Source organism: Phycodurus eques, chromosome 3 (assembly GCF_024500275.1).
Source record: "Phycodurus eques isolate BA_2022a chromosome 3, UOR_Pequ_1.1, whole genome shotgun sequence".
Lineage (NCBI taxonomy): Eukaryota > Metazoa > Chordata > Actinopteri > Syngnathiformes > Syngnathidae > Phycodurus > Phycodurus eques.
Window position 1 is genome coordinate 10535028 of NC_084527.1, and position 16213 is coordinate 10551240.

At 40.5% G+C, this 16213-nt stretch overlaps 1 protein-coding gene across 1 annotated transcript in view; it reads right to left on the reverse strand.

Annotated features, from left to right (window-relative positions):
* Positions 1-10964: 10964 nt before the first annotated feature.
* commd10 (COMM domain containing 10) overlaps positions 10965-16213 on the reverse strand; it is a 49768-nt gene continuing 44519 nt past the window's right edge. The window contains exons 6-7 of the mRNA XM_061673400.1: positions 11462-11521; positions 10965-11381 (exon numbers count right to left, since the gene is read on the reverse strand). Coding sequence (XP_061529384.1) covers positions 11343-11381; positions 11462-11521 — 99 coding nt within the window. The 3' untranslated portion in view covers positions 10965-11342. The remainder of the gene's footprint in view (positions 11382-11461; positions 11522-16213) is intronic.

Here is a 16213-nt window from a genome sequence, read left to right on the forward strand (position 1 = left end):
CCAAGGTTTTAAAACGGTTAACTAAAGCAATAACTACAACATCTGTTTGAGTTGTTGATGCCGTACATTTATTAATATGTAATGATGTGCTATTAAGTAAAAATATCCTTTTTGTTTCTCAAAGAAATGTAACTTTTGCACTATTGTGCATGTTCATTGAACATAAATGCAACATCGTATGTAAATAATTTGTTTTTCATATTTTTGTCATGGACTACTTAATGTACCTGCTCCAAAAGAAGACTGCATGCTGCAGAGTCACAATTCAATGAGCTGACTTTCCATTTCCTCTCCATGAGTGCTACTATAAGTGTACTACATTGATAACTATACACCATTGAATACAATGATTTTTGACTGCCACATACTGTAAATGTGAACATTAGTACTACAGGGGTGCTTTATGATATGAGCTTAATTTGTTCCGCGACTATCACATGACAACTATCTCAAATCGTCTTTCCCCATTTAAATGAATATAAATGCAATGAATCCGTTCCAGTAATCGCCCCCCCCCCCAAAAAAAAAAAAAAAACTAATCATTTTGTGATGTGATTTTAACATGAACAATAGCACTCTACGATATTTGACTTTATAAAAACATACAATAATGACATAATTAAAAATAATGGAAAGAATTAAACATATGCAACAGTTTTTTTCTTCAATTCAATGGACATTGTGCAGCTCCTTCTGGCAGTATAATAGACATACGGAAATATATAGAGGTGCTTGGTTCTCAAGGTTCTCAGTAAGATGCTATATTAGTTGTTTTCAGAGAGGATTATGAATACATGCCTGTGAGTATTGTTATATTATCTGTCTACATGTGCTGCTCCGCTGTGTGTGTTGCTTAAAAGGTTATAACATTGCACCACCAAAGCTATTCATTAGTATTGCATTGTTGGTTAGCTTGTTTGTTAGCATAGCAGACTTGTTGCCTTGTGGTTAATTAAAATACATGTCCTTGTTTTAAGTTTAGTTTGACAGTAAAATGAAGTAGCAAAGAACAGCTTGAAATTGTTCTAAGTATTGTTCACTATCTGCCAAACTGCTGCTTGTTATGAAGTGAGCTGAGTTTACTGCCAACATACAGCACTCCTGTCTCAAATTTTTGATCGCAAGTCAAAGCATAAAATCGTCCAAACAACGGCTCGTATCTCAATAAACTCTGACGTATAGAAAAGTGGGCGGTCACATCTAGGGATCATTTTAAATGGGTTTTTATAGTAGAGTTAATAGTAGAGTTAATGTAATGCCCTCGCATGGGGGAAAGGCCAGCTCTCAGCTTTTCAAGTTTCCTCCCCCATGTTATTATAATCAACATGGAAAGTTTCCCAAAAAAAATAAAATCAGCAAATGTTTGGCCTGAAAGCTATAAAACTGCTGGCTACTTCTATTTTAGATTGTGCCTTTCCACCAGCACAGAACATAAACTTCTTACTGAATATTTCAGATGGCTGGCTGGCTATTTGGTGTGTTTAGCTGTAAAGAAAAAGGGTAGTTCAAAATACATTGTGTGTATCGCACACAGGAGTAACATCTTGCGCTGTGCCAATAACCAACAGGACACTACTATCTGTTGAGAAGACTGGAGTGCTTGTCTTAAGGGAGCAGCAACGTGTGACGCTGAATACAAAACGATGGCCAGAATGTTAACAAGCTTGTGAACAATCCCTCTGCAGAATATCGGCGAGGTGATGGAATAAGGAGAGATGAACTAAGTCAGAAATGTAACGAGGGGCTACTGATGTGTGTACGTCGCGTCCGTATCAGTGCGACAATGGCTGGCACGTCTAATGAGCCCCGTCTGTTTTCTTAATTACACCGACATCGGTCTCTTTCAGCCGACACCTGCTGCACGCTCCTCTGGGACGTGCTGAACTTCAGCATTATTCCCCGTGAAATAAACCTAAAATGACACACAGATGAAGGCCTCACTACTCTGCGTCCTATCTGAAAATAGGCGGCATGTCATTTGTGGAGAGTAATCTTCTTCATCTCCTGACTTGGGTCTGCAAAATTTCTAGACAAACAAGAGGCAATTTAGAGTCTTCAATCAACCTACCATGCATGTTTTTGGGATGTGGGAGGAAACCGGAGTACCCGAAGAAAACCCATGCAGGCACGGGGAGAACATGCAAACTTCACACAGGCGAGAACTCAGAACTGTGAGGCAGATGTGCTAACCAGTCGATCACCGTGCCGCCAAACATTCAATATAATTATTTTAAAACTAGTTATTACTGTTACATCTTAAAATGAGAAAAGCTAACATAGATGCAAATGTACATCAATTTCCAATTAATATTACTACAAATCTACCAAATATGTCCCCCGCCTCCCCGGCATTCACCGGCTCTCCGGCTGAGGGCCGAATTTGTTCGTGGGACCCCAGACATTTTAAACGAATTCAATTGTCCGGAGCAAAACGAAGAAAGAACAGAAAAGAGGAGGAGGAAAAACAGGAGACCAAAAAAGGTAAAGATACAGCAATAAAATTAAGTGGTACTGTGTCCGTTAGTTAGCACAGTGTGTTGCAAACTTGCTTCTGAGCGATTAGTCTCAACATGGTATCGATGCTAAGCAGTAAAAAAAAAAATAACAATAAATAAAAAAACAGCTTTCGATTTCTGTAGCTGGGCAGCATGGAGGGTCTTAACTGTTGCGGCTCGTTTGTAAAGATAAAACCTACTCTAATCTGAATTGGGCATTTATACCTGCAGTGTAAATCCAGCCTTAGTTTTGGACAATTCTACGCGTCAAACTTTGGGTGATAAGATCTGGGAAGCCGAATATAATGACAACACGCTTTTATTTGTAGCTTCGCTCATTGCTAATCAGGCTGTATCGTACAACGCAAGCCTCTTCCACTCGGCAATAATATCTGAACGCAATGATAGTCAAACAGACGCATGAGCACATAGGCAGGCAGCAAGGACAGAGGACGGAAAGTAGTACTGAAGAGGTATGGAGGGATGAAAGGATGACGGGATGGAGGAGGAAGGTGATCTCTGGCGGCTGTGAGCTTGCCACGTGTAGCCGCGCCATCTGCGTTGAGACTGTTTATGCAACACGCCGCTGCTGAACACAACACCACCTTGCAGAGGACATCGCAGGCCCAAGATGAAAACATCTGCAAGGACGGATGACAGCAAAACAACATGGAAAGAACTCCATTAGTCTATTCATTTTCTTATATCAGGTTGGGTGTTTTGTACCCTCTGGCCAGGGACCCTTGTCCCTTGTCAAGGTTTCCCCCCCTGTTTGAGGCCGAACCAGGAAGAAGCGCTTAGCCCTGTTTTGCTGAAGGCGGAAGTAGGTTGTGCATATAGCTCCATAACTAACTGGTCACCTTCCTTTGACAGGCAGACCAACAGACGGAGACTGACACAGACATAAACAGACCGACAGAAAAAATGCATCCATTTGATTTTCTGTTCTGTCCTAGAGTTCACAAATCCCAGATGCACCCTAATAACAACTAAATCTGAATCCATCGCAATAGTAAACAACAAAGCACAAACATACAACCGGCCGCTTAAGAAAAAGGAGCGATAAGACAGAAGAAAGAGAAGAGAAGTGCTCTCACATCGCGAGTCTTGCGAAAGAGGAGTGAGGACGATGAGCCAGCGAGGCAGAGCCAGTGGGAGAGTGACCACAGACACAGATATTAGTACGGGCAAACAGGGCTGCCGTGTCTTGGCAGTGCCAGCTCCACCCCGGAGACGTCTTCCGTCTTCCTCCTCACAAGCAGTACAGAAAAGATTGAGTGCCCACAGAGAGACGCGCTGGTGGCAGGGAAAGCCTGCGTCAAAATATTTCTGCCACCAAAGTAGCGAGAAAGTCTTTGCGTGGTGCAGTTTTTGGAATGAAAAATAAATTGACTGTGACAGTTTTATCATCCCAAAATGTAGCATGTTTTCTTTCTTTTCTTTCAATTGCTCTTTGTTTGATCAGTGAATCATAATATCAGTCGTGCCATTTAATTCATACCAAAAAAAAACAAAAAACAACTACGACATATAGTGACAGCAAGAATGAATAAATGCTCTTCCACTAGATGGCAGAATCGGAATTACTAAATTCAAATAATTCCCATCCCTCGTTACAATACACAAAAAACTACACAAAAATGACCAAATATTGCATTATGCATAATATATCAGTGCGCACACACACAAAAATGCATCGCGCTTATCCTGTTCATTGTCCCAAGTAGCTGGAGTCAATCCAAGCTGAGTGAACTCACCCTGCCTGCTCAAAAGTCAGGCTGGTGAACCACGACTGCAATGTCAGTGACAAAAAAAACAACAACAAAAAAAACAATCTATTTTAATTAGGCACTTCAAGCTTTAGCTCAACCAAGGTCGCCTTCATTGTGACGCGATATCAAAATCACGACACTACTTTCATCTTTCATCCCACAATCAGCCAAATTGGCCGGGCAGTGAGATGAAAAGATGACGCACAGGGAAAATGTTGGGGGTGCGAACGGAGCAAACTATGCAAATCGTGCATTGTGTCTGGCAGCTTCCGACTGGCTCCGCGGTGGAAAGCCAGAGCAGACCAGGCTGGATGCCCAGCTCTGCCACCCATGCAGGGGAGTGGACCAATGGAGATACACTTGTTGACAGTGTCTTTCCATTTTTTGTGCCAACTCTGCAGCCAGCTCGGCAGGGTGTGGATGCACAACATGGGAGGCAGACGGCAATGACGACGCTTGAGATGGTCGGAAAGTCGGGGAGGAGCACAGACCATAAGTATAAAAGAAGAGAGGTATTGTAAGTGTTGAAAGGGATAATCGTAAATCAAGCCGGCCTGCCACACAATGCGAAAGAAGCAGCAGTGTTCGTGTATGGAGAAAAGCTCATCCCAAACATTTTGCCCACTTTAGCCAACTAACAATAATCAGTGCCACGTCTTTGCAAATATCTCACTGATGATAATATGATGTGACAATATGTACAAAAACCAATAACAGTACTGTACAGCAAAACCTCACCAGAGCTCTCAACTAAACTTCATTTTTGAAGCAATTTAAAAATATATACACACCGTATTTTCACGACCATAAGGCGCACTTAAAAGTCTTACATTTTCTCCAAAATGGACGGCACCCCTTGTGTGTGCACAAATCTATAGATGTTGTAGTGTGATGAGCGCTCCGGTTGACCGACTGGGAGCATTTCCTGCCGACACGCTGCTTATACAGAAGAAAAGCGGACGTGGCTGAGGACAGGATGCGGCCGTTAAAGGGGCGAGGGTATGAGAGAAGGAGGACGCTAAAGACACGCCCCCAGTAGGTATATAGCGCCGGTATGTGCATTGTGCAAAACATCAGATCAGATCTTCATCAAACCTCTTTTAGTGGAGTCCTTGGTGGTCTGTCACACAGATCTGGACTTGTCTTGCGTTACCAATGGGATTATGTTGGGGTGGATTTGGCTCAGTAGGTAGAACAGGTTCGAATCCTTGCTACGACTGTCCGCATGTCGAAGTGTCCTTGGGCAAGACACTGAACCCTAATTTGCTCCCAGTGGGCCTGGCAGCACCTCGCATGGCAGCAGTCGCCCATTGATTTATGAATGTGTGTGTGTGAATGTGAGGCTTTGGAAAGCGCTTTGGGCACTCTGATGATGTAGATAAAGTGCTATAGAAGTGAAGTTTTCCTACCGCCGCCTTCTTAAAAACTTTGTTTTAGCGTGCATGCATGCTACCGTATGTTTTAAGCTAGCATATGTTTTACCATGCCTGCGCCCAATCATACGGTGCGCCTTATGGATTTGTTAAATACAGAAATAGACCCGGTAACTGAGACTCCGCCTTTTAACACGGTGTGCCATGTGGTCGTGAAAATACAGTAAGTGCAACTGTAACAAAGTGTGATACATACACTTCGATCATGAAAAAATACAAATAAATGTTAAACAAAGAAATGATCTAATTAAAATATACTTCTTTAAAAACTAACTTACTGTCTGTTTTAAAATCAAATCAAATGTGGCCCTTGAGCACAACTGTTTTCCCAGGCCTGATGGAAATTAGTTGTGAATGTGACTCATCGTGCATTTGCACTTAACCAACTACTTCCTGGAAGGGATAAATTAACAAATGAGAACAAGTTGTATTAAAAATATACTCTTAAGGCCATTTATGTGACTTACATGCAGTATTCATTGGCCTTTGACCTGGTGGTGTTTAATGGCCACAACGCGGTTTTAACGTGGTTTTTATTCCGCAATAGGAAGCATAATGTCTGGACAGATTAGAATCAACCTTTGCTTAACTGCGTTTGGCTACTCATGCTTGAGTGTATGCGTACTCATTTAACACTGCGTGCAGTGTTTAACGTAAATGACTACAGTACACTACAAGTGAAAACTATGCTCGGAATGTTCAGAATTTTAAATAATGATTGGACTCACGTGTGTGAATTATTAAAATAATGTTGCCATTAAATATTGATTCTGAAATGAAACTCAAGGTTTTCTAACAAATTCGTTGGGGTATACTCATATAATGATGAGCACTGCATCTGGTGGATGGAGCAAACTAAGCAAGCGAGGAAAGAGGTCATTTAGATTTCAGGGCAGACGGAAAGCAAACTCACTGGAGAGAGGAAAGAGAAGTTAAAATAACCCCCAACCCAGAGGGAGGCTGTGATCCTGGAGGTAGAGAAGGTAGGAAAGCAGCTTTCCGGGGGCTGAGGGAAAGCGTCTTCATCTGTAAGCGACAGGGTCAAGCGGCGCTCATGGCTGGGACGAGCAGATAGGGAAGTTTGGGCAGGGGAAGGTTTCAGCGGCGAACCAGTTCATTTCAATTGCATCATATGCAACTCCATTGACGTCAGTAAATGTCGTAGAAACACACAGGGAAGACTCTAATTTAAACTTTTTTTTTTTTTGCTCTGTGTCCTGCAGCAAAATCCATCACCACAAGCACCATGATTCAAAGTCATGTGTCAAACGGCTCGGTTTGAGATGGAAAACCACAAAGAGTAAAAGCTGACTTGTCATTTTTTTGTGTTAGAAAACAAAAAGGGATATTTGAAGTGGCTGCTGGAAACAAATGTTGGTTTAAGAATGATATGTGACCATGTGAGTAACGTGAGCAATAAAAGTAAGGGCAGTAAAAGGCAGTCACGCAATGTGTGTGGTTTACATTTTCCAGGAAGACAAGATAAGTTATAGTCAGTTTAAATGGGATGAAGCCTTCAAATTTATATACAGTAATCCCCTGCATATTTGTGGTTTATGATTCACAAATTCACCTATTTGCGTTTTTTCTCTGTGGAATCTATCCCCAAATATTCACGAAAAAAGTTTTTGTGCTCTCTTTAACGGCCTAAGATGCCAAAAGATGCCGCCAAAGCCCTGTCTAAATAAGTATCAAGGAAGTACGTTGAAGTGATACATCTCGACTGAAAGAGAAGCTTTGTATGTTGACGAGGAGCTAGGGTTAGCTTGGGTTGTTATGGAGAGTCTTTGCCACTTGTGCATGTACACGCGCACTTTCCATTTATTTGGAAGGGTAATGTTGTAAGATGAGCTGGAAATGATATTAAATTATTTTGGGATATATTTACAGTTAAACTATCAATAAAGGCAATTATGAAAATTTTTCGGGAGGGCGTCAATTACGGTTTTTCGCTATTCATGTTGGATAGGGACCAAGCCCTGCCACCTGTACATCCACAGAGGATATCAAGTCTTTACACCCCGTGTATATAAAAATATCAAGTGTACAACTGAAACAATGTGGTTGTAAAAGTGTGCACCCCCTCTTATAACTGTGATATGGCTGTGTTCAGAATGAACCAATCACATTCAAACTCATGTTAAATGGGAGTCAGCACACATCAGCCACCATTTCAAGTGCCTCTGACTAATCCCAAATAAAGTTCCAATGTTCTAGTAGACTTTTCCCCAAAAAAGGAAAAAAGATAAATCAATCTTTTGCACTCACACTGACTGCTATTTTGAACTGTTTATAATTGCCACCACCTTGTCAAAGGCCTCGGTTCCAGCCCCACAGCATGATGCTGCAATTACCATGCTTCACTGTAGGAATTATGAACAGTTCCAAATAGCAGCCAGTATTTTGTGCACTGTGAACGGTGGCAGGTGTGTGCTGACTCCCATTTAACATCAGCTTGAATGTGATTGAATGTGTTAATTCTGAAGTTATAAGAGGGTGTGTAAAATTGTGCAAACACATTATTTCATTCATTTAATTTTTCTGCCTTTACAATGATGAATAATAATTCTTAGTTTTGACTGACACCGTCAGATAGGTTTCAATTTAACAATATGTTTATTATTGCGCCTGAAAGTCAAGTTTTGATCACCCCGTTTCACACAAAAGGGCAAAATACACACACACTTGAGTTGCAGTTCGACACCACTGCAAACCGCCATCACAACCAAAACACAGCATTATTGTCTACGACAGAATTTTCGATACAGCTCTTGTGTACCTCATTAGATTGTGCAGGTGCACCTAATGTCGTAGCCTGTACCAATAGAGGCTTCATGGCTTCAATTTGAGACAACAAAGGACAACATCACAGACTCATAAGCAATTGAACATGCAAACCTCTATGGAGAAGTGCTCCCCAGCAAGTACATGTTCCACAGAGGTCACACGCACTAACACAGCAGTAGGTATTTCAGTGCAATTTCAACCTTAAATGAAACCTTTTCAACCGAATCTCCCTCCAAACAGAAACTCAAATTTTGTGGCGTGTTTCACCATGTGGACTTCGGCTAACTTTGAAATGCAAATGTGCGGCGATGACCGCGTTCAAGCAGCACTCAACAAGCTCAGCACTCTGAAAGTACAGAGGAGGACTTCAAATTGAAGGAGGCATCCAATTTTCTCATACTCCGCGCTGTCAAAATGGAGGCCGTCATACTGCTTTCTCATTTGTACCTCTTCGGCCGGCGAAAACACAAAAAGACACTTCCCCCGTATGGTGGATTATAAACGTTCCAACACTTCATGGACAAATATATTGGGATACATGACCATTACAACAGGATTAGTCCGACCTAGAATGAGCATACTAATCGATTGACTGATCGTTAAGTGTGGCATTGTTGACTAATCACATTTTGAAGCTACTAAGAAGGCAAAATGGAGTGCACGACTCGGCTGCAACTAGCAATGACGCCATGGATACACTTTCAAGGCGTTTGTTGTTTAAAGATGGTAAAATTTTGGATTTAATAGATAAAAAGTTGTGCTTACTAGTTGGCAGTGTTGGGAAGATTACTTTGAAAATGTAGTTGATTACAATTAAAAGTTACCCTGTTGAAAATATAATAGCAGTGTAACTATTTCAATTATTTTGTCAAAGTAATATAACTAATTAGATTTGATTACATTTTGATTACGTTTCTTAATTTCAAATGAATACGTCAAAAGGACCCTTGGATGTTTCCACTAAAAAAGTGGATTCAAACCATAGATCATTATTTTGGAATTAATCACATATTTGTTTTCTACATAAATAATAAACTGATAACAAAACATAATGAAATGGAAATAAATAAAAAATTTGATTGTTGCATTATGGATACAGCATGTGGAAAACCACCATACAATACCATGTTGGAATAGTGACAAATGTGCAGAATTTAGACAATATTGCTTCATATGACAAACCAGATAAGTGAATGCTCCATAAAAAGTAAAAAATATATAAATATTAAACTGTTCAAAAATTTATATTTTTTGTGTTCAAGTTTTGAGTCTAATTATGAAAATTTATGAAAATTGATCTTATGCGGCCATTTTTCAAATGTTACAAATTGTAATGAAAATTTCCCAAAACCATAAAAATTGAATTACACGTTTTCTCCCAGTAATGTAACTGATTACAATTTCGTAACCTTTTTAATTAAATTACATAACGTTGTTACATGTAATTCCTTACATCCCAACACTGTTGGCTGGAAAATACTGCAGGCGTTTAAACAAAATAAGTTGGATCGGTTAATCAACTATGACTCATCATATTATAGTCAACTACAAAACATCTCAAGTCATTACACCCCTATCGCATTGGGATGTGGTCGACTTTCAAATACAACCGCCAAAGGCTACATGGTATTTACAGGAATTCAGTGACTGTTGTCTATCTGAGGCCCCTGTACTACTTAAAGTACTATACCATATGGTCAAAACAAACATTTAAATACCAGAGAGACACAATAACCCCAACTAAACGCTGCGTGAAGAACAGAACGTGAGTACTTTAGTTTGCATCTGCATCGTCACAGCTCTGACAAGTCGAACTCACCAAACACGCTTTCGCTCATTGGACTTGGCATGCTCGGCTTTATCGCCATGTGATTTTGTGAGTGAGGCTCGCTGTTGTCTCGGCTCGTCCGTCTGCTCTGCACACTGGGGAGCTGTGATGCTCCCACTGGCTACTGCACGTGTTTGTAGTCAGAAATGATCAATTTGGGTTTAAAAAAAAAAAAAAAATACATTCATGATTAAAGGGAATGAGGACATGCAGACATTGAAAATAGCACTCTATAATATTGTACTTAATTAAGAAGAATGTAAAGAATTTAAATGTTTTTGTCATATTGTTTGGCTTCCATTCAATGGACATTGAGCTGCTCCTTATGGTTTGTGGGCATTGGCCTCCTGGGGGCAGTATAATACAGACATAGGGTTATCCAGTGGAACACTATTTGCTCGAAACCCCTGTCCCACTCCCCCCCAAAAAAATAATAAATCAGCGAAAAGGTGAACCCGCTGGTGCCGAACCGCGAATATGCAGGGTCCACTGTACATGGAGATGGTCCCAGCTTCTCAGTAAGCTGCTGTAATATTTAAAAAAGAAAAGAAAAAAAGAAACTGAGAACCTATCACGCACGCACACACATACCTCCCAGAAATTCCATTTGTTTAATGGGAAATAATGAGTCTTCAATGCATTTCCCCTCCACATCTGATTTTATTCTGTTTCAATATTACTTGATTTGCCTTCCAAACTGTACTTTGACATTAATTTCCTCTTAACATTGGAATGTCTTTTTTTAATTTTATTTTTAAATCACATGACAAGTGAAAACCCATTTACAGTCAAACACACCAATTATCATGTTTAAGATGTTTACAAATTGTTTCATTGACAAAACATCGGAAGTTACATTTCTGCAACAGCTCAGCTATGAAAAAACGTGGTACACAATCATATTTATCATACGTTTCTTGAGTGAAGGACAAAAGATGTGTTGTTTTTCTTACAAAACTCTTTTAAGCTGTCAGTAAAACACCACCAAAGTGTGTGAGTGTGTCTGCAAGTGAGTGTTTTACAACGATCAAGTCAGGGAATCCAGTTGGCCTTGTACAATTTCGAGCTGCAAGAAAGACGAGGTTGAGTAAGGGGGGGTGCTGACATGCACCACACACACATACGCACACACAAATATAGACTGACCTTGTTGTAGAACTCAAGCAGCTCCTGGTGGTTAAACTCAATGAAGAGATTTTCCCGGACCTTGGGAGAGAGGAAGGACACAGATAGGACACTCAACAAAAAGTTATTTTGAGTAATAAGTGATAGGTTTGGACGATCTTCTGCGTTTTTTTGGCTGCTTTCCATAAAAACCTTCATTTATTATTACTGCACTACGGTCAACATGTGCTTGCCTCCAACGTGACATCTATCAGCGTGGTTAAAAATAAGTCAAACTCATCGTATTTTCAAATCATTTCTGCTTTGGGTGAAAATAGCAGAGACACTTACATTCACGCTCATAGAAAAGTAAGGTTTATAGCCCTTAGAGTGGATGTAATGTCTACACATCCTTGTTCAAATTTTTGTGATATAAAAAAAGAGACCAAGATAAATATACATATAGATATACATTTTCCAGGACACGTGACCTATAACCTATAAAATATTTCAGAGACAGGAAGTAAAAAATAAATGTGCACACTTATGATATAGATGATGATGATATGATATATATGGCTGTGTGCGGAATAAACCAATCACATTCAAAGTCATGTTAAATGGTAGTCATCACATACCTGCCACCATTTAAAGTGCCTCTGGTTAACCCCAAATAAAGTTCAGATATTCTAGTAGGAATTTCATGACATTTTTTTGTAGTTACGTCTTACAGCACAAACCATGGTCCATAGAGGGCTTGCAGAGCATCAGAGGGATCACATTGCTCAAAGGTATGAGTAAGGGGAAGATCACAAAAGAAAGTGCAAGGCATTAAATATACTGTGGAGAACAGTGATGACAGTCATCCTCAAGTGGATAAAAGATGGCAAAATGACATCTGCCAGAACTGCATGTCCCAAGAGGCCGACAGCAACATTGAAGGAGTTGCGGGAATTTCTGGCAAGTACTGACTGTGTGGGACATGTTACAACAATCTCCCATTTTCTTAATATGTCTGGACTATGGGGCAAGACTGAAATCATACAAAGGAAAAAAAAAAACACTCGGTTGAACTTTTTGGCCACAATTCCAAAAGGTATGTTTGGCGCAAACACAACACTGGTCATCACTAAAAGAACACCACACATGCAGTGAAGCATGGTGGTGGTAGCGTCATGGGCCTTAGTCAAGGTTGAGGGAATTATGAACAGTTACAAATACCAGTCACTGTTAGCGCAAAACCCTTTACCCTTCAGCTAGAAAGCAAAAAAAAAAAGAAAAAGACTGGAAAGGCCAATTAGAACATCTGAATTTCATTTGGGATTAATCAAAGACACTTCAAATGGCGGCAGGTGTGTTCTGACTCCCAGGCACTAGTTATGCAACCACATCATCTCAGCTGTTCATTTTTCACTTCCCGTCGCTAATTATTTCCCCCCCCGATTGTGGTTTACAGGTTAGAGGTTGCATTAAAATTCTTGTGTACAGTGAGACTCTTCCAGGTCAAATTTGACCCCAGTCTACTAAAATGGATTTTAGATTTACCAGTGTGTTAAATTGAGGAAAATGGTAGCAATGGTGGGAATCTTGAAACTGTGAAAGTGTACATGGCATGAATTTGTGGGGGGTTTTGTGTGTGTGTTTTTTTTTTTTTTTTTAAGAATTCAGTGTTCAAAAGTGCAATTTAAAGGGTTATGGGGGAATCTTGAAACAGTATTGAAATCATCATGGCTGTTATTTTCGCATGTCTTAGCATGTCAGATTGTTTGATAGCAGGTGTTTTTATCCAAAAACGAGTTGTGTAAAACATAAAAAATGCACTTTCCCTTCTCTCTGAAACATTAAGGATTAAAGATCAATTTACTAATGTCAAACAGGTTATTAATATTTTAAAATAAAGATGGGTTGTTCATAATTTGATAGAGCCAATTATTATGAGGCTATTCTGGGCAAACATGCTGTCTGTGCATGGGGGGGGAACAGTATGGAATGGTAAAAAACATATTCCTTGCCCAAAGCTACTACACCTGTTTTCCTGTAGACAGTCATGCACACACACAACCTTCCTTAATGGAGGTAAGTAAGGGGCGTCATCATCACACCATCAGAACGGAAGGCTGAATAAAAGGTCTAACATTTGGAACGTCATAAATGCGATATACTCTTTCTCGTTCTTGTCAAAGGAGCTTTGAAAGATTCGAATAGTGTGGCAGAGATTGTGAGTTGCTGTCTTGAATCCAAAGTGCACCCTCTGTGTCATCATAAGTACCATCAATAAAAGCAACAAAATAGTGGCCAGACACTTAGTTTGAAGAAATAAAAAAAAGAAGAAGAAAAAAATTGCACAAAAAGTCTCAGAAAAGCCTTGTCGGCACTTGTAGTTTGCAAGCTTGGAGACCAACTATGGCTTCCAGGCCTGAAACTAACTGACTGGTTAGGTGGGTGGTTGGGTACTGGAAGACGGCGTGTCACAGCGAATAAACGGCAGAGATATTAATTAGAGGCAATGTCAAAAGTTCATAAATGAGTGTGCATGGGGGAGAAAATATCTTTATCAAAGCCCACCAACTCACTCTTGGCTGCACAGCAGAGGGAGAATGTAGGACATGGTTGAATTAAGCGATTGCAGAGGGAGCGCCGCAAGGACAGCCTCTATAATGCAACTTATTAATTTGTTTTGCCGTTGTGTATGACTCAACTCAGACAAAATTACATCGGTGAGGCTGTACGAGCACTGCTACTGATTTTTCGTAAGCATGATGAAGATAGAACCACCTATTTGGTTTAATGGTGTAGAAAAAGCCAACACGTGGGTAAGGACAAAATCCAGATTGCATGTAATGACAAACACAAATAAGATCTGATTAGCATCTGACACACTTACACATGCAGAGTTTGAGGATAACAGTCTGGCTAGACTACCCAGGCACTGCCGGGTGTGCGTACAGACGGAGCTGTCTTTGGAAGACACAGCATACACACAAGTGTGTGTTGCTTGGCCCGTCCCGTTGTTCCTCAAGGGCTGGGATTTTGCCAAGGCAGGACGCAACAAGGCGCTGACAGATCTAGGCTAACACTAATGGGGATAGGACGCATCACGCTCATCATCGCAGCCCTCGACTACCAGTTACACACACACACACACGCACACATCACATGGCATTACACTGACTTGCATCCATTTTCTGGAGACTTACTACACGATTACACAGTGGAACCTCTAAAGTCAAACGTGCCGGCACCAGTACAGTTCCTAAATTTGTGGGGTTTGGAATTATTTAAGAAGTATGTAAATGAGGGAGGGATAGTGGACTGGTACACAGCACATCTGCTTCACATTTCTAATGTTCTGGGTTCAAATCTTGGCTCCAGCAGGCTTCCTGTGTGGAGTTTCCATGTTCATCTCCTGCTTCTTTGAGGCTACATTCTGGGTATTGTGGCTTCCTCCCACATTCCAAAAACCTGCATATTAAGTTCTGTGAAAACTGTAAATGGTCCATAGGTTTGAATGTGTTGTCTATATGTGCCCTGTGATTGAATGGTCAAGGGTAGGGGTTGAATGACTACAGATTATTTTTTGTAGTCAATGGTAAGGTGGTAATAGTTGAGTCGATATCGACTAATCAATGAAGTAATTAGTATTTTTTAAGTTGTCAACTTGCTATCTGCGCCACTGTTTGCCTTCAGCCTCCAAGCACAAGCTCACTCTAGTCGCCCCCCCGAGTCACTCATCCAGTCACATTCAAACACCTTCACTGCCTCGCAGACCATCGGAAATTGTAGAGGTCCAACTCCAATTCACGCAACACAACTGCAGGGTCGCTACTAGCTACAGTACTTCAGTATAATTAAACATTTAAAAATCACAGGACTAGGGAATGCTTTGCAATAAGGTGAGCCTGCTACCGACCATGTTCCGTGGATAATAAATCCTGTGAGGCAGCGAAGGTGTCTGAGTGTGATTGGCTAAGCAAGTCGGTGGGTGGAGCAATGAAAGGATCAAGTGAAGCGTCCCGGCACGTCTGCAGGTTGAACACTTGGGTTATGTTATTTGGGGGTGTAGTGTTGTAAAACTAATAAGAAAAATAAAATATATGACTAATTAAAAATATTTTAAATTCAAACAAATTTGAGGTCAACCAGTGTCCCAGACGGCTTGTGATTGATCAAAGCGGTTCAACTTATCACTAAACCCACACAACTGGTCTTATTCTTATTAGCATTTTCAGCTTTATAAAATACTCTACAATGTGTGTGGCAAATTGGTTGATGGCATCTCTGCAATATCATTATAAATGCAGCCTTATGCAAAGCCAACGTCAAAACTAGTCGCTACTTGCAGTGAAACCAGATGCATAAACATTAATATCATCATCCGCTGAAGTCAAAGTTGCGTAGGGACCAACTGATCCCTCAGAACTGAAAGTATGGAGGAATAGAAAGCAGCAAGACAGGATGATCATCATTAATTCACTTGTATCCGGTGTTCCGAAAGCACTGCAATGTCAGAGAATATCATTTGTATGTAGGTTACATGCTGAGGGAATCCCAACACATTAGAGAGCATAATCTAACAGAAGGAAAAACAAACTTTCAAAAAGAAAGGAGACCTTTGGACAACTTCATCATTCCACATAAACACCATACAGACATACTTACTGTATTCTGTTGCGGGTCACAGAAATAGAATCAATGTTTTATAGCAAGGATTCTGGTACTATTCCCTGGATGAAACAGCACTTGTTGGTACAGTCCCCTCCAAAAGTATTGGAACGGCAAGGTCAATTCCTTTGT